We start from the raw sequence: 18,511 nt of genomic DNA, 5'->3' as shown, positions 1-18,511 counted from the left end.
ATGGTTAAAGTGACTATGCATATATGATAAACAGAGAGTAGCAGCAGCGTAAAAGAGGGGTTGGGGGGGGGGCACAATGCAAATAGTCCGGGTAGCCATTTGGTTACCTGTTCAGGAGTCTTATGGCTTGGGGGTAAAAACTGTTGAGAAGCCTTTCTGACCTGGACTTGGTACTCCTGTACCGCTTGCCATGCGGTAGTAGATAGAACAGTCTATGACTGGGGTGGCTGGGGTCTTAGACCATTTTTAGGGCCTTCCTCAATTTTTAGGTCCTGGATGGCAGGAGGCTTGGCTAGTCCTTATTGTGGCTAGTCCTTATTGTGGCTAGCTATACATATGGTCTGACCACCGTTAATCAAATACGAACAGAAAAATTAAGAACTCAAAAATTAGGGTTATTTTAGCTGATGACACCAAGCTAAATAGTCCTGAAACTGTCGTTTTGTTTGTAACATTGTTTGCATCCATCAGATAACTTTTTTCTTTAGGACATTGTAGCGTGAGACAACTTTACCAGCATCATAGCAGACGTATTGATGAATCATTGTGACATGAAATACGAGTGATAGTGTAATCAATGTGTAATAACTATGTAAAACATTTGTAAACGTGTTAAATTATTATTATGATGTATTTTTTATTTCACCTTTATTTAACCAGGTTGGCTATTTGAGAATAAGCAAATGAGGTAAGATAAGGGAGTTAAGGCAATAAATAGGCCATAGTGGCAAAATAATTACAATATGGCAATTAAACACTGGAGTGGTAGATGAGCAGAAGATGAGTATACAAGTAGAGATACTGGGGTGCAAATTAGCAAAATAATAAAAATAAACACAGTATGGGGATGAGGTAGTTGGATGGGCTGTTTACAGATGGGCTACGTACAGGTGCAGTGATCTGTGAGCTGCTCTGACAGCTGGTGCTTACAGCTAGTGAGGGAGATATGAGTCTCCAGTTTCAGTGATTTTTTTTGTTCCAGTCATTGGCAGCAGAGAACTGGAAGGAGAGGCGGCCAAAAGAGGAATTGGCTTTGGGGGTGACCAGTGAAATATACCTGCTGGAGCGCGTGCTACAGGTGGGTGCTGCTATGGTGACCAGTGAGCTGAGATAAGGTGGGGCTTTACCTAGCAGAGACTTATGGATGACCTGGAGCCAGTGGGTTTGGCCATGAATATGAAACGAGGGCCAGCCAACGAGAGCGTACAGGTCACAGTTTTGTGTGGTATATGTGGCTTTGGTGACAAAACGGATGGCACTGTGATAGACTGCACCCAATTTGCTGAGTAGAGTGTTGGAGGCTATTTTGCAAATGACATCACCGAAGTCAAGGATCGGTAGGATAGTCAGTTTTACGAGGGTATGTTTAGCAGCATGAGTGAAGGATGCTTTTCTGCAAAATAGGAAGCCAATTCTAGATTTAGTTTTGGATTGGAGATGCTTAATGTGAGTCTGGAAGGAGAGTTTACAGTCTTGCCAGACACCTAGGTATTTGTAGTTGTCCACATATCCTAAGTCAGAACCGTCCAGAGTAGTAATGATGGGCGGGCAGGTGCGGGCAGCGACCGGTTGAAGAGCATGCATTTAGTTTTACTTGCATTTAAGAGCAGTTGGAGGAAGGAGAGTATTATCAGGTCCCGATTTGTCAACAAGCTTATTTGATGCGTCAAATAGTGTTATTTGACATGTATCTTTTTTTGACACAAAGACCCAAATGCCTTAGTTGATGCACCTTTGGCAGTGATTACAGCCTCATGTCTTCTTGTATATGACGCTACAAGCTTGGTACATCTGTGTTTGGGGAGTTTCTCCCATTCCTCTCTGCAGATCCTCTCAAGTTCTGTCAGGTTGGATTGGCAGCGTCGCGGCACAGCTATTGTCAGGTCTCTCCAGAGATTATCGATTGGGTTCAAATCCGGGCTCTGGCTGGGCCACTCAAGGACATTCAGAGACTTGTCCCGAAGCCACTCTTGCATTGTCTTGGCTGTGTGCTTAGGGCCGATGTCCTGTTGGAAAGTGAACCTTCGCCCCAGTCTGAGGTCCTTAGCGCTCTGGAGCAGGTTTTCATTGAGGATCTCTCTGTACTTTGCTCCATTCATCTTTGTCTCAATCCTGACTAGTCTCCCAGTCTCTGCCACTAAAAAACATCCACACACATGATGCTGCCTCCACCATGCTTCACCTTAGGGATGGTGCCAGGTTTCCTGCAGACGTGACGCTTGGCATTCAGGCCAAAGAGTTCAATCTTGGTTTCATCTGAACAGAGAATCTTGTTTCTCATGGTCTGATAATCTTTAGGTGCCTTTTTGGCAAACTCCAAGCGAGCTGTTATGTGCCTTTTACTGAGGAGTGTTTTTTGTCAGGCCACTCTACCATAAAGGACTGATTGGTGGAGTGCTGCAGAGAGGGTTGTCCTTCTGGAAGATTCTCCCATCTCCACAGAGGAACTCTAGAGCTCTGTCAGAGTGACTATCGGGTTCTTGGTCACCTACCTGACCAAGGCCTTTCTCCCCAGATTGCTCAGTTTGGCCAGGAGGCCAGCTCTAGGAAGAGTCTTGGTGGTTCCATACTTCTTCCATTTAAGAATGATGAAGGCCACCGTGTTCTTGGGGACCTTCAATGTTGCAGACATTTTTTGGTACCCTTTCCCAGAAATGTGTCTCGACGCAATCCTATCTTGGAGCTCTTCGGACAATTCCTTCGACTTCATGGCTTGGTTTTTGCTCTGACATGCACTGTCAACTGTGGAACCTTATATAGACAGGACAGACAGGTGTGTGCCTTTCCAAATCATGTTCAACCAATTGAATTTACCACAAGTGGACCCCAATCAAGTTGTCGAAACATCTCAAAGATGATCAATTGAAAAAGGATGCACCTGAGCTCAATTTCGAGTCTCACAGAAAAGGGTCTGAATACTTTTGTAAAAAAGGGATCCATTTTTTTTATTTTTAATACATTTGTAAAAATTAAAAGACAACCGTTTTCATTTCATCATTATACGGTATCCTGTGTAGATTGCTGAGAATTTGTATGTATTTAATCCTTTGTAGAATAAGGCTGTAACGTAACACAATGTTGAAAAGGCAAGGGCTCTGAATCCTTTCTGAATGTATGCGTTCACCTCTTTGGAGACAGTCTTTAGGAAGCAGTCATAAGCACCTTTGTAGAGGACATCCTGGCTGGGCACTCTGGGCTGGGTCTGTAGCCGCACCTGAACAGTGGTGTACACAATACTACAGTATTATACGGTGTAGAATAACACACAATACTACAGTTGTATACAGTGGTAGGATAACAAACAATATTATGGTATTATACAGCGGTAGGATAAAACACAATACTACAGTGTAGATACATTTGAATTCAATCACTTTTTGACAGCATCCCTTTTGATTTAAACAAAACTCACCATATATGTTTGCCCATGGAAGAAGTGTTCAGAAAGTGACTATTTGGACCTGAATGAGAAATATTTGCTCAAAGATGACTTATTTTGCGTACCCCACCATACCATAAACAGGGGAATTGCTGAGGGGAGGTTGGCAACTAATACGAAAGGTGTCCTTCTAGCGGTTCAAATAAATATTCATAAATATTATGGATTTTAAACTTATAGGTACATTATAAGCATCTTATATCGTCTGAAAGCTTAAACTCTTGTTAATCTAACTACACTGCCCGATTTACAGTAGCTATTACAGCGAAAACATGCCATGCGATTGTTTGTGGATGGTGCCCCAAATCAAAATATTGTTTCACCGGCACAGGTTTCATACATTTACATATAACGAGAAAGTGTTCACTTACTTAAAAAAAAATCTTCCTCTGATTTGTCTTTCAAAGGATCTCAGTTCTATATGTCCTATAGGGTAGGGGTTATATATGTCCTATAGGGTAGGGGTTATATATGTCCTATAGTGTAGGGGTTCTATATGTCCTATAGGGTAGTGGTTATATATGTCCTATAGTGTAGGGGTTCTATGTGTCCTATAGGGTAGGGGTTCTATATATCCTATAGGGTAGGGGTTATATATGTCCTATAGGGTAGGGGTTCTATATGTTCTATAGGGTAGGGGTTCTATATGTCCTATAGGGTAGTGGTTATATATGTCCTATAGGGTAGGGGTTCTATATGTTCTATAGGGTAGGGGTTCTATATGTCCTATAGGGTAGTGGTTATATATGTCCTATAGTGTAGGGGTTCTATATGTCCTATAGGGTAGGGGTTCTATATATCCTATAGGGTAGGGGTTCTATATGTTCTATAGGGTAGGGGTTATATATGTCCTATAGTGTAGGGGTTCTATATGTCCTATAGGGTAGGGGTTCTATATATCCTATAGGGTAGGGGTTCTATATGTCCTATAGGGTAGTGGTTATATATGTCCTATAGTGTAGGGGTTCTATATGTCCTATAGGGTAGGGGTTATATATGTCCTATAGGGTAGGGGTTCTATATATCCTATAGGGAAGGGGTTATATATGTCCTATAGGGTAGGGGTTCTATATGTTCTATAGGGTAGGGGTTATATATGTCCTATAGGGTAATGGTTATATATGTCCTATAGGGTAGGGGTTATATATGTCCTATAGGGTAGGGGTTATATATGTCCTATAGGGTAGGGGTTATATATGTCCTATAGGGTAGTGGTTATATATGTCCTATAGTGTAGGGGTTCTATATATGAGCGGGCGGCAGGGGTAGCCTAGTGGTTAGAGCGTTGGAATAGTAACCGGAAGGTTGCGAGTTCAAACCCCCGAGCTGACAAGGTACAAATCTGTCGTTCTGCCCCTGAACAGGCAGTTAACCCACTGTTCCCAGGCCGTCATTGAAAATAAGAATTTGTTCTTAACTGACTTGCCTGGTTAAATAAAGGTAAAATAAATAAAAAATAAAAAAATGCTATAGGGTAGGGGTTCTATATGTCCTATAGGGTAGGGGTTCCTAAAATTACAATTCCTAAAACTGAAGTTGAAAACTGTTGTCACTGCTTCCTGTTGACAAGACGTTTTGATAAATAGGCCAATGTCAAAACACAGTTTTACGTGTCAAAGTCAATAACAATATGCAGAAACAGTTTGTGATATATTGAAAACATAAAATGTACATGTGCAACAATAGTACTCATACTACTTTATACGAGCACCAGAAACCTTGCTGTCTCATCGATTAGTTAGGGGATACGCACATTTTAGACTTTCAACCAGAGTGAAAGATCTATAACACATAGAGTAGATCTACTTCATCTTAGACTTGCAATGATAATGACAGATCTATAACACATAGAGTAGATCTACTGCATCTTAGACTTTCAATGATTATGACAGATCTATAACACATAGAACAGATCTACTGCATCTTAGACTTTCAATCAGAGTGACAGATCTTTCAGTTGCATGTATTCTATGTGAAGTTGTTCAGGTCAACAAACAGTTACATATTGCAACTTTAAGTGATAGTTTCACATTCAAATCTATGTATTGGTGTGTGGCCAACAAGTTTTATAGAGAGAACACACAATATTTTTCGTGCCATTTGAGAGTTTGACATTTAAGTCCTGCGGACCCAAGTGCGTGGCAGAATCAACAGTACAAAACCAAAGATAGAGGTGGAAAAAGAACCCAATTGTCATACAAAAGTAAAGATAATGTATTAGAAAATGACTCAAGTAATCGTGAAAGTCACTCAGTAAATGACTACTTGAGTAAAAGTACTTGGTTTTAAATATACTTAAGTATCAAGAGTAAAAGTATGAATCATTTAAAATTCTTTATATTAAGCAAACCAGACGGCACAATTTATTTTTATTTTTATGGATAGCCAGGGGCTTCAACACTCAGACATAATTGACAAAGGATGCATTTGTGTTCAGTGAGTCCACCAGATCAGAGGCAGTAGGAATGACCAAGGAGGTTCTTTTGATAAGTCAAATAAAAATCAAATCACATACACATGGTTAGCAGAAGTTATGTGAATGAGTGTGTGAATTTGACAATTTTCTATCCTGCTAAGCATTCAAAATGTAACGAGTACTTTTGGGTGTCGGGGAAAATGTAAGGAGTAAAAAGTACATAATTTTCTTTAGGAATGTAGTGAAGTAAAAGTTGTCAAAAATATAAATATAAATAGTAAAGTAGAGTACAGATACCTCAAAAAACTACTTAAGTAGTACTTCAAAGTATGTTTACACCGCTGGATGTTGATCAGTTTTAAGAAATCAATTTTATGTCGTCGTGACGACTATAAACTCTATACTAACATCACCAATCTGAGGTCAAAATGATGGGTCGTGGAAGGTAGTAACACAAACTTTCCACATTAGGGAATTAGCATAATATAAAATAATTAAACAACTGCAACAATGACTTCCATTTCCCACTCATCATGTCCCACTCATGATTTCCCACTCACTCATAAAAATGCTCTCAAACACAATTGAACTGAGCGCACTAGACGAGAGCCACAGTGCCTGTACAGCACAATGTTTGATGTCCCTTTATATAGGTTAAAAACGATAGACGTAACGGTACATAAATAAAGTCACCTTGATTGTGTCGAGCGGGTGGCCCACGAACAGAAGGCAAGCTCCTCCCGCTCCTCCCGCCACAAAGTTCTTTAACAGAGAGATGTGTTTCTCCTGGTTTCCCTGGAGGAGATCCAACTCCACCAACTCTCCCATTCTCTTCTCACATAATAACCTATTAGACACACACGCACTCTCTTCTTCCCCCTCATTGCACACGTGACTTCCCTTCTGATCCCCAACTGTTGAAACTGTGCACTTAAACACACACTCAACATCACGTGTCTCCTCCTCTCTGCCCCCGACCGTCTCTTTCTCTGCTGGACTTCCATTGAACCTCTCTCAATTCAAAGGTGTTTTATTGACACGGGAAGCATAGGTTTACATTGCCATAGGCAAGTGACAAAAACAATAAACAAAAGTGAGATGAAACCAATGTAACAACATCAACTAAATTTGCTCTCTTGTTCATGAAGACTTGATCCTTAACGGCCGTCCTCTCCGCTCCAGGTCTATGGAAAATCTATTTTTAGGTGTGCATGCAAAGCAGTGCACAACTCGATTTCTTGCTGCAGTATATTAGCGACACCTAGTGGTGCAATACCAGCGGGGCACTAGGAATCACCTGAGGAATGGAGGACCAAGAATAAAGCCAGAATAACGTGAGTTCTGAGTCAAGTTGATACATTATAACTGACGACGAGGATATGGAAATAAAATAACCCTTATCCACTCAAGAAGCTGGGTGAGTGCAGGAAAAGTGCATTTGTAAAGGGACTTTTCACGAAGACCGAGCCTAGTCGTTCAGTTAACACAGCTAACCAGCAAACAAGTGTGCTACCTAGCAAAAGAAGCTAAGAACAATGGCACTAAGCTTACCTTCTTACCTTCCCGCCGTTTGATGTGCATTCTAACCCAGCCGTTTGATGTGCATTCCAACCCAGCAGTTTGATGTGCATTCTAACCCAGCCGTTTGATGTGCATTCTAACCCAGCCGTTTGATGTGCATTCTAACCCAGCCGTTTGATGTGAAATCTAACCAAGCCGTTTGATGTGCATTCCAACCCAGCAGTTTGATGTGCATTCTAACCCAGCCGTTTGATGTGCATTCTAACCAAGCCGTTTGATGTGCATTCTAACCCAGCCGTTTGATGTGCATTCTAACCAGCCAGTGTTGGTTTGCAATGAGCAAAATGGATGAATAGTTTGAAACTGTTAATCACTGCTTCAGGAGTCAAAGATGCAGCACAAAAACAAGCTATTTTATTGCACTTGGGAGGTGTTAAATGTTAAATGCTTCAGATGTGGTCAAGAGCACAAGACATCTCATGATGACCACGATGTTAAATGCTTCAGATGTGGTCAAGAGTACAAGACATCTCATGATGACCACGATGTTAAATGCTTCAGATGTGGTCAAGAGTACAAGACATCTCATGATGACCACGATGTTAAATGCTTCAGATGTGGTCAAGAGTACAAGACATCTCATGATGACCACGATGTTAAATGCTTCAGATGTGGTCAAGAGTACAAGACATCTCATGATGACCACAATGTTAAATGCTTCAGATGTGGTCAAGAGTACAAGACATCTCATGATGACCACGATGTTAAATGCTTCAGATGTGGTCAAGAGTACAAGACATCTCATGATGACCACGATGTTAAATGCTTCAGATGTGGTCAAGAGTACAAGACATCTCATGATGACCACGATGTTAAATGCTTCAGATGTGGTCAAGAGTACAAGACATCTCATGATGACCACGATGTTAAATGCTTCAGATGTGGTCAGGAGGGCAACACTTCCCAGCAGTACTGATGACACTGAAATACATTTATTAGTCAATGACCAGTCAGTTAACATGTTCACACTTCCCAGCAGTACTGATGACGCTGAAATACAGTTATTAGTCAATGACCAGCCAGTTAACATGTTCACACTTCCCAGCAGTACTGATGACGCTGAAATACAGTTATTAGTCAATGACCAGCCAGTTAACATGTTCACACTTCCCAGCAGTACTGATGACGCTGAAATACAGTTATTAGTCAATGACCAGTCAGTTAGTGGAGATATCACCAGGGTGACATGTCAGTCTTCTCAAAACTGGACCTAAAGTGGGGATATCATCAGATCGAACTGAAACTCGAGTCACGTTCCCTGACCACATGTGACTCACACAGGTTTGTGCCGCAACAAGAGACTAATGTTTCCGTGTCTCCTCTGCTCCTGAGACATATCAACACATCATCCGTCAAGTCCCACATCTATGGGGTCCACAACATCTCAGATGATATCATTGTGTTTGGGAAAACAGACAAGAACAAATGACTACACCAAGTCCTGAGACGACTGTAGGAGAGGGGGCTCAATCTCAACTGTGACAAATGTGGATTCCGACTGACGAAGATGGAGTTCGTGGTCCGCGTTCTCTCGTAGAACGGCATCGGAGCAGCACAGTCAAAGGTGGAAGCGGAGCAGAACACACGCACACCGACAAATGCTGCTGAAGTGAGGAGTTTCTTAGGACTAGAAAACTACTGTAGCTAATGTATCCCTAATCTGGCAACCAGATCCGAACTGCAGAGAAGACTCACAAAATCATCATTCAGCACGCTGAAGAACGCACTGGCCAGGTCACAAAACATGGCCGACCTCAATCAAGAAGCAGAGACACATGTGATTGTGGATGCAAGTCCAGTGAGGCTAGGGACTATCTTGAGTCAGAAGCAAAAAGATGGTTCACACAGGCCAGTGTACTATCCTAGCTGTGCTCTCACAGATGTAGAGACAGACTAAAGAGAGGCACTCGCCATAGTCTGGGCGTGCAATAAGTTTCATGTTTTCTCTATGGCAAAGCCTTTGCAAAATGGTAATCGATCACAAGCCTTTAGAGACTATTTATTCTTCAAAATCCCAACAAACAGCGAGGATCGAGAGATGGGCACTAGAAACTCATCTCTACACTACGGGGACGACCACATCTACTATGTTCCAAACATCATCTCTACACTACGAGGACGACCACATCTACTATGTAGCCAAACAGCATCTCTACACTACGGGGACGACCACATCTACTATGTAGCCAAACAGCATCTCTACACTACGGGGACGACCACATCTACTATGTAGCCAAACAGCATCTCTACACTACGGGGACGACCACATCTACTATGTAGCCAAACAGCATCTCTACATTACGAGGACGACCACATCTACTATGTAGCCAAACAGCATCTCTACACTACGAGGACGACCACATCTACTATGTAGCCAAACAGCATCTCTACATTACGAGGACGACCACATCTACTATGTAGCCAAACAGCATCTCTACATTACGAGGACGACCACATCTACTATGTAGCCAAACAGCATCTCTACACTACGGGGACGACCACATCTACTATGTTCCAAACATCATCTCTACACTACGAGGACGACCACATCTACTATGTAGCCAAACAGCATCTCTACACTACGGGGACGACCACATCTACTATGTAGCCAAACAGCATCTCTACACGACGAAGACGACCACATCTACTATGTAGCCAAACAGCATCTCTACACGACGAAGACGACCACATCTACTATGTAGAGAATCAGCATCTCTACGCTACGAGGACGACCACATCTACTATGTAGCCAAACAGCATCTCTACACTACGAGGATGACCACATCTACTACGTAGGGAAACACTCACCGCCATGTGCATTCACCACACGACAGCTGGAAGAAATGTCAGTAAAGTCAATGTCAGTGTCTTAGGACACTGTGTTAACAAACCTCCAAACAAGCTTCATTACCATACAACTCTCCTTCCGTGGCCTCCAATTGCTCTCAAATGCAAGTAAAACTAAATGCATGCTCTTCAACTGATCGCTGCCTGCATCTGCACGCCCGCCTAGCATCCCTAGTCTGAATGATTCTGACTTAAAATATGTGGACAACTACAAATACCAAGGTGTATGGCATTGAAGCTCGTTTGGAGGTTAGATAGCACAGTGTCCAAGGAAGGGCCAGAAGTATACAGATTGGTGTCGTCTGCGTAGAGGTGGATCAGGGAATCGCCCGCAGCAAGAGCAACATCATCGATATATACAGAGAAAAGAGTCGGCCCGAGAATTGAACCCTGTGGCACCCCCATAGAGACTGCCAGACGACCGGACAACATGCCCTCCGATTTGACACACTGAACTCTGTCTGCAAAGTAGTTGGTGAACCAGGCAAGGCAGTCATCAGAGAAACCAAGGCTACTGAGTCTGCCGATAAGAATATGGTGATTGACAGAGTCGAAAGCCTTGGCCAGGTCGGTGAAGACGGCTGCACAGTACTGTCTTTTATCGAAAATTAATAATTTTGCTCTTTATAGCCATCTCAAATATAAAACCTTATTTGTTCATCAAAAATGTTGAATAACTCACCACAGGTTAATACCACTCCACTATGTCTCCCTGTCATGGCTTTTGTGCCATCAGTACAGATACCAACATATCTTGACCACCAAAGTTCATTAGATGTCACAAAGCTGTCTAGTACTTTAACCTCTCTTGGGTAGGGGGCAGTATTTTGATGTCCGGATGAAAAGTGTGCCCAAAGTAAACTGCCTGTTACTCAGACCCAGAAGCTAGGATATGCATATAATTGGTAGAGTTGTATAGAAAACACTCTAATGTCTCTAAAACTGTTAAAATTATGTCTGTGAGTATAACATAACATAATTCAGCCTTACTTTGTTTTCCATGGCTATCATTTTAATTATGTCCTCCCAGGTTGCAGTTCCTACGGCTTCCACTAGATGTCAAGTCTTTAGAAAGCGTTTCAGATGGTTTTTGAAAAATGAGCCAGAAATTGTAGTTTTTCTAGGTGGCTCCTATTTTGGCTGTAGTGTTTCCAAGCGCATGGGTCCTCAGATCCTCAATGTTCTACAGCTGCAACATGGAGAGCATCCTGACTGGTTGTATCACTGCCTGGTATGGCAATTGCTCGGCCTCTGACCGCAATGCACTACCGAGGGTAGTGCGTTAGGCCCAGTAAATTACTGGGTCCACGCTTCCTGCCGTCCAGGACCTCTATACCAGGCGGTGTCAGAGGAAAGCCCTACAAGTTGTCAAAGACTCCATCCACCCCAGTCATAGACTGTTCTCTCTGCTACCGCACGGCAAGTGGTACCGGAGCGCAAAGTCTAGGTCCAAGAGGCTTCTTAACAGCATCTACCCCCAAGCCAAAAGACTACTGGACAATCAAATATATATATATGCAAAAGTCACTTTAATAAATCTACCCACATGTACATATTACCTCGACTAACCGGTACCCCCTGTATATAGCCTCCACATTGACTCTGTACCGGTACCCACTGTATATAGCCTCCACATTGACTCTGTACTGGTACCCCCTGTATATAGCCTCCACATTGACTCTGTACCGTAATACCCTGTATATAGCCTCCACATTGACTCTGTACCGTAATACCCTGTATATAGCCTCCACATTGACTCTGTACCGTAATACCCTGTATATAGCCTCCACATTGACTCTGTACCGGTACCCCCTGTATATAGCCTCCACATTGACTCTGTACCGTAATACCCTGTATATAGCCTCCACATTGACTCTGTACCGGTACCCCCTGTATATAGCCTCCACATTGACTCTGTACCGGTGCCCCCTGTATATAGCCTCCACATTGACTCTGTACCGTAATACCCTGTATATAGCCTCCACATTGACTCTGTACCGTAATACCCTGTATATAGCCTCCACATTGACTCTGTACCGGTACCCCCTGTATATAGCCTCCACATTGACTCTGTACCAGTACCCCCTGTATATAGCCTCCACATTGACTCTGTACCGGTGCCCCCTGTATATAGCCTCCACATTGACTCTGTACTGGTACCCCCTGTATATAGCCTCGCTATTGTTATTTTACTGCTGCACTTTAATTATTTGTTACTTTTATTTCTCATTTTTGGGGGTATTTTTCTTAAAAGTGCATTGTTGGTTAATTAAGGGCTTGTAATTTAGCATTCCACTGTAAGGACTACACCTGTTGTATTCGGCGCATGTGAAATATACGATTTGATTTGATTGTTGTATTGTCTGGATGTGATGGTCAGTTGCATTGTTGTCTTGTCTGGACCCAAACACCCCCGTACGCACACCCACACCCCCGTACGCACACCCACACACGCACACCCACACCCCCGTACGCACACCCACACACGCACACCCACACCCCCGTACGCACACCCACACACGTACACCCACACCCCCGTACGCACACCCACACACGCACACCCACACCCCCGTACGCACACGCACACCCACACCCCCGTACGCACACCCACACACGCACACCCACACCCCCGTACGCACACCCACACCCCCGTACGCACACCCACACCCACAATAAGTCAGTGTAGTGGCATCTTGGTTATGCATAGTCCCAGTTTATTATTAGCTGTGGGGTTAATTAATAAGATACACAACAAGCAGGTACAATATCAGTTGTTTAACCCTCCCCTCTGTGTTCATCCCTCCCTTCCTCCCCCAGTACCTAGACGTCAGTATTAATATTAATGTTGATATTATTATTAATATTAGTCATATACTTATTGGTTATTGTAAAATATTCATATTTAAAGATTTCCCTTTTGTAGTTTTTGTTGTTTTTCTCTGTGTTTATAGTTGTAAAAGAAGGCTGCGACAGACAGACAGACAGACAGACAGACAGACAGACAGACAGACAGACAGGCAGACAGGCAGACAGGCAGACAGGCAGACAGGTTCATTTCCAATTGATTTCTAAGAGGAAACTGAATTGACCCAGACAGCCTGACAGACAGACAGACAGACAGACTTCTAAGAGGAAACTGAATTGACCCAGACAGCCTGACAGATATGACACATTAACCTCTTAGTCGGAACTAGGAAACTCCAAAATCTCTTGCATGCTAATTGTTGTACTTGCCATATTCAACAACTTAGCAAGTCGGAAATGTCTAACTTTCCTAGTACCGACTAGCATAGAGCAGAGGCTGGACAAGACCAGAGAGGAGTCTGTAGAGCGTATTGGGTTCATTCCAGTTTGTCTATATTGCAGTCTCTCTGCTCACAATGCCATTAAAAGTGTTCAACCACATTAATATGACATATCAATCTTCGGAGATGCCCAGGGACACTGCTATACCGGGAACAACACCCCAAACTGGCCTCTGTGCTCTGGGCCAAACAGGCTTCTCTCCTGTTCCTCTTTGCCCTGCCCACTTTTCAAAAGACGTGATGCGTTGAGCTTCTACTCCTGGCGATGATGTAATGATGATGTCATGTTCTTTTAACGTTGACTGAACTTTGGTTTGCCCTTTTTGTTTTAGAGATATGACATTTCTTATCAATGTTAACTAATAAATTGTTACAGATGACATTTCTTATCAATGTTAACTAATAAATTGTTACAGATGACATGTCTTATCAATGTTAACTAATAAATTGTTACAGATATGACATTTCTTATCAATGTTAACTAATGAATTGTTACATATGACATTTCTTATCAATGTTAACTAATAAATAGTTCTACAGATGACATTTCTTATCAATGTTGACTAATAAATTGTTACAGATGACATTTCTTATCAATAATCTATAGCTGCTGTTTATCTAACATACAGAAACACAAGTTGAAAGATTTTCTACGATCTAAACACAAGCGTCTGGACGACAAGCCAATAAAGAAAGAGTGAAACCATCCAGGTTGGGATGATTATTATCGTAGATATGATGACACACAGGAACAGCAGTCTAACTGAAGAGAGCAGTGGGAGCTACAAAACCAAGTTACATTAAACTAATCACTTTGAAAAAGGATCAATTGAAATGATCAAATAATGATCAGATAGATAACAATCTTCAGCTTCTATTTACATTCAGAGAATGATACTTCTGATTCTCTCCTCCCTCTTCTCTCCATCTCTCTACCTCCCTCTCCCTCCTCTGTTCTTCCTTCCTCCATTGCCCCCTCCTCCTTCAGCCCAGTAGTAGAAGTTTGCTACAGAGCTTGACTAGTCCATGGATTCCATAGGGGCGGGAGAAGAGAAAGAGAGAGAAACAGAAGAGAGTGTGTGTGTGTGTGTTTTTACTATCATTGGGGGTACCATAAGTAAAACAAGGAACATTCAGACAAGTGGGAACATTTTGCTGGTCCCCACAAGGAAAAAGGCTATTTTAAGTTTTAGGGCTACAATTACAAGTTAGAATTAGGGTTTAAAGGTTAGGGTTAGTATGAGGGTTAGGGTAAGGATAAGGTTTCTCTTCTCTCCATCTCCTCTCCTACCCCTTCTCTCTCAGGGGAGGAGAGGCAGAGATGGAGAGAAGAGGAGGGATGAGGAGATGGAGAGATGGAGAGAAGGACGGATGGTTGGACTAAGAGTGTCAGGGTTTGGTCGGGCTCTTAGGTGTGTGTTTTTTATTCAATTTGTATGTGTTCAGGGAAGCCCAATTTAAATCAGCGTCTCAGTGGTGCCCTGATAACAAACTATTCAATATGATCATTTAATAAAACAGCAAAAAGCAGCAGTTACAGAAACACTACATTACTACAACACAAATACATTATTACAGTCAACCAGAACACTCATCAGTGAGTTCCATCAGCATTCCAAAGAACACTCACACACATCAGTGAGTTCCATCAGCATTCTAAAGAACACTCACACACATCAGTGAGTTCCATCAGCATTCTAAAGAACACTCACAAACATCAGTGAGTTCCATCAGCATTCTAAAGAACACTCACACACATCAGTGAGTTCCATCAGCATTCTAAAGAACACTCACACACATCAGTGAGTTCCATCAGCATTCTAAAGAACACTCACACACATCAGTGAGTTCCATCAGCATTCTAAAGAACACTCACACACATCAGTGAGTTCTATCAGCATTCTAAAGAACACTCACACACATCAGTGAGCTCTATCAGCATTCCAAAGAACACTCACACACATCAGTGAGTTCCATCAGCATTCTAAAGAACACTCACACACATCAGTGAGTTCCATCAGCATTCTAAAGAACACTCACACACATCAGTGAGTTCCATCAGCATTCTAAAGAACACTCACACACATCAGTGAGTTCCATCAGCATTCTAAAGAACACTCACACACATCAGTGAGTTCCATCAGCATTCTAAAGAACACTCACACACATCAGTGAGTTCCATCAGCATTCTAAAGAACACTCACACACATCAGTGAGTTCCATCAGCATTCTAAAGAACACTCACACACATCAGTGAGTTCCATCAGCATTCTAAAGAACACTCACACACATCAGTGAGTTCCATCAGCATTCCAAAGAACACTCACACACATCAGTGAGCTCCATCAGCATTCCAAAGAACACTCACACACATCAGTGAGTTCCATCAGCATTCTAAAGAACACTCACACACATCAGTGAGTTCCATCAGCATTCTAAAGAACACTCACACACATCAGTGAGTTCCATCAGCATTCTAAAGAACACTCACACACATCAGTGAGTTCCATCAGCATTCTAAAGAACACTCACACACATCAGTGAGTTTCATCAGGATCCTTAACTGCCCTATTGGCACCAGTGATTCAAGATGGGGGGGGGGGTGTTGAAACTAAAAGCTGATTGGTTGGTAGAGACACGAGGGACCTTAAGAGTTGACCAGCCCTGTGAGCGGGTTTGGTGCATTGCATTTTAAATTTTAAGAGAAGTGTTGGATGCTTTATCAACAAAAAGGGAGTAAAGAAGTGTTCTATGAGGTTTTATTGAGGTTCAGCAGACCTTCTGATAAAGGACGCAGTGGTGAGGATTAAACCTGTTACCTGTGATAAAGCGAAGTGCGCTATGGTACACTGCGCCAAAGGGTTTTGGAGTAGTGGCTGCTGCATTCTGAGTGTGTGTTTTACTGTGTGTTACCAGATGTGTGTACTACCCTGTGTGTATTACCGTGTGTGTAAACGTTGAGTAGAGAAGGCAAGCTGATCTGTAAATGACTTCTCTGTACCCCCATGGAATGTACTGGACTTGTGTATGTCTAGCAGGCAGGCAGGCAGTGATGTCAGGAATGATGTGTCTTCATGCAGGCAGTCTGATGGCAGTGGTGTCAGGAATGATGTGTCTTCATGCAGGCAGTCTGATGGCAGTGGTGTCAGGAATGAGAGGTCTTCATGCAGGCAGTCTGATGGTGTGTGTGTCTGTTCTATTTAACTGGTCCTGTCCAGTATTCCGGCGAAGGAGGGGCCTATCGGAGGCGGAGGTGGGTCTAGATTGACAGGGGAGGCGGGGCCAGAGCTCTCATTTCCTGTAGGGGCGGGCCCTCGGCCACTGTATTGACCAATGAAAGAGCCGTCCTCGTTGAACTGGATGTCGACACTGTCTCCGTATTCGGCAAGGGAGTCGTCACTCCCCAGTTTACTCTCCACACACAGAGATGGCTGACTGACTGACCGCTTCTCATCACCATCACTATGGAGACAGAGGAAACAGTAACAGAGAAATAGCTACATATGAACACCATGTTAAAACAAAATAGAACGAAGAGAGAAAGAAAAAGTTCTCACCTTTCCAGAGATCTGCAGAAACGGGGCAGCATGGGGTAGAGAGGGAGGTTAGAGGTCAGTGTTAGAGGTCAGAGGTCAGAGGTTAGAGGTTAGAGGTCAGGGTTATTGGATAATAAAAATACTTGTTTTGTGTGTGTATTGGGTAAATATGCGTATGTGCTGTGTAAAGATGTGTGTGTGCTGTGTAAAGATGTGTGTGTGTGTGCTGTGTAAAGATGTGTGTGTGCTGTGTAAAGATGTGTGTGTGTTGTGTAAAGATGTGTGTGTGCTGTGTAAAGATGTGTGTGCTGTGTAAAGATGTGTGTGCTGTGTAAAGATGTGTGTGCTGTGTAAAGATGTGTGTGTGTTGTGTAAAGATGTGTGTGCTGTGTAAAGATGTGTGTGCTGTGTAAAGATGTGTGTGTGTTGTGTAAAGATGTGTGTGTGTTGTGTAAAGATGTGAAGTAAAACCCTTGAATTCACTTTCCCAGAAGCATCTCTGGTGAGTAAAACCCTTGAATTCACTTTCCCAGAAGCATCACTGGTGAGCAAAACCCTTGAATTCACTTTCCCAGAAGCATCACTGGTGAGCAAAACCCTTGAATTCACTTTCCCAGAAGCGTCGCTGGTGAGTAGCCTTCTTCAGTGTGTAGGTACAAATCTTTTACATCACCCCTTGCTACTGTTGCTGAGCCCATCAAGGCCTTGATCAGTGGTATACCCCACCAACATTAGACCACTATACAGCAAGCCCTAAAATTGTTGAAATAAGTCAATCAAATCAATGATGAGAATATTCAGATTAACTGCTACCCAACATGGAGGCGTAGCAGGAAGATCAGGGTACCATGAATCAAGAGGTTGTGAGTTCAAATCCCAGGTGAGAATAATTATTACTGTAAAAATGAACATGCACTATATAATCATGTTTGTCAAACACAGTATGTTAAAAGCACAGTGTGTGAGTCTCCTTGACAACAGACAAAGAACAATGAGTGGATCAGTGGTTCACCAAGCAGGGCCTTGATTGGCTCAGCAACAGAAGCAGGGCCTTGATTGGCTCAGCAAAAGAAGCAGGGCCTTTATTGGCTCAGCAACAGTAACAAGGCGTAATGTGTAATGAAAACATTTCTTTGGGACCATCAGTTGATGTCCTGACAACTGATACAGAAATGTTCCTGCGAAGTTCCCATGAAACCTGTCTAGAGCTTTCAAATAGGACATTCGGAGAACATGGCAGATACATTCTGGGTTATGTCTAAGGGAATTTTCCGAAGTAATGACAAAACATGCTAAACAGGTTCTCAGGATGTTTCTGCTAACATACATAGAATGTTCCCCTAACTAACAGAAAACTGGACCCTCAAACATCTGGGGAACATTACAG

The 18,511-nt window shown here is 42.7% G+C and overlaps 2 protein-coding genes across 3 annotated transcripts in view; both read right to left on the bottom strand.

Annotated features, from left to right (window-relative positions):
• Window positions 1–6,766, bottom strand: part of LOC135503819 (mitochondrial carnitine/acylcarnitine carrier protein-like) — a 37,925-nt gene extending 31,159 nt beyond the window's left edge. The window contains exons 1-2 of one of the 2 annotated variants that reach the window (XM_064921958.1): window positions 6,549–6,766; window positions 3,125–3,214 (exon numbers count right to left, since the gene is read on the bottom strand). In XM_064921958.1, coding sequence (XP_064778030.1) covers window positions 3,125–3,214; window positions 6,549–6,683 — 225 coding nt within the window. In that variant the 5' untranslated portion in view covers window positions 6,684–6,766. The remainder of the gene's footprint in view (window positions 1–3,124; window positions 3,215–6,548) is intronic. The other variant, XM_064921959.1, reaches the window with a different exon arrangement.
• A 6,216-nt stretch (window positions 6,767–12,982) lies between these two features.
• The window catches only part of LOC135503818 (neural cell adhesion molecule L1.1-like), a 137,716-nt gene continuing 132,187 nt past the window's right edge, over window positions 12,983–18,511 (bottom strand). Inside the window, exon 28 of the mRNA XM_064921957.1 lies at window positions 12,983–17,050. Within this exon, the coding sequence (XP_064778029.1) occupies window positions 16,789–17,050 (262 nt within the window). The 3' untranslated portion in view covers window positions 12,983–16,788. The remainder of the gene's footprint in view (window positions 17,051–18,511) is intronic.

This window comes from Oncorhynchus masou, chromosome 18 (genome assembly GCF_036934945.1).
Source record: "Oncorhynchus masou masou isolate Uvic2021 chromosome 18, UVic_Omas_1.1, whole genome shotgun sequence".
Lineage (NCBI taxonomy): Eukaryota > Metazoa > Chordata > Actinopteri > Salmoniformes > Salmonidae > Oncorhynchus > Oncorhynchus masou.
The sequence above is the reverse complement of the archived record's forward strand: the minus strand, read 5'-3'. Positions and strand labels throughout refer to the sequence as shown.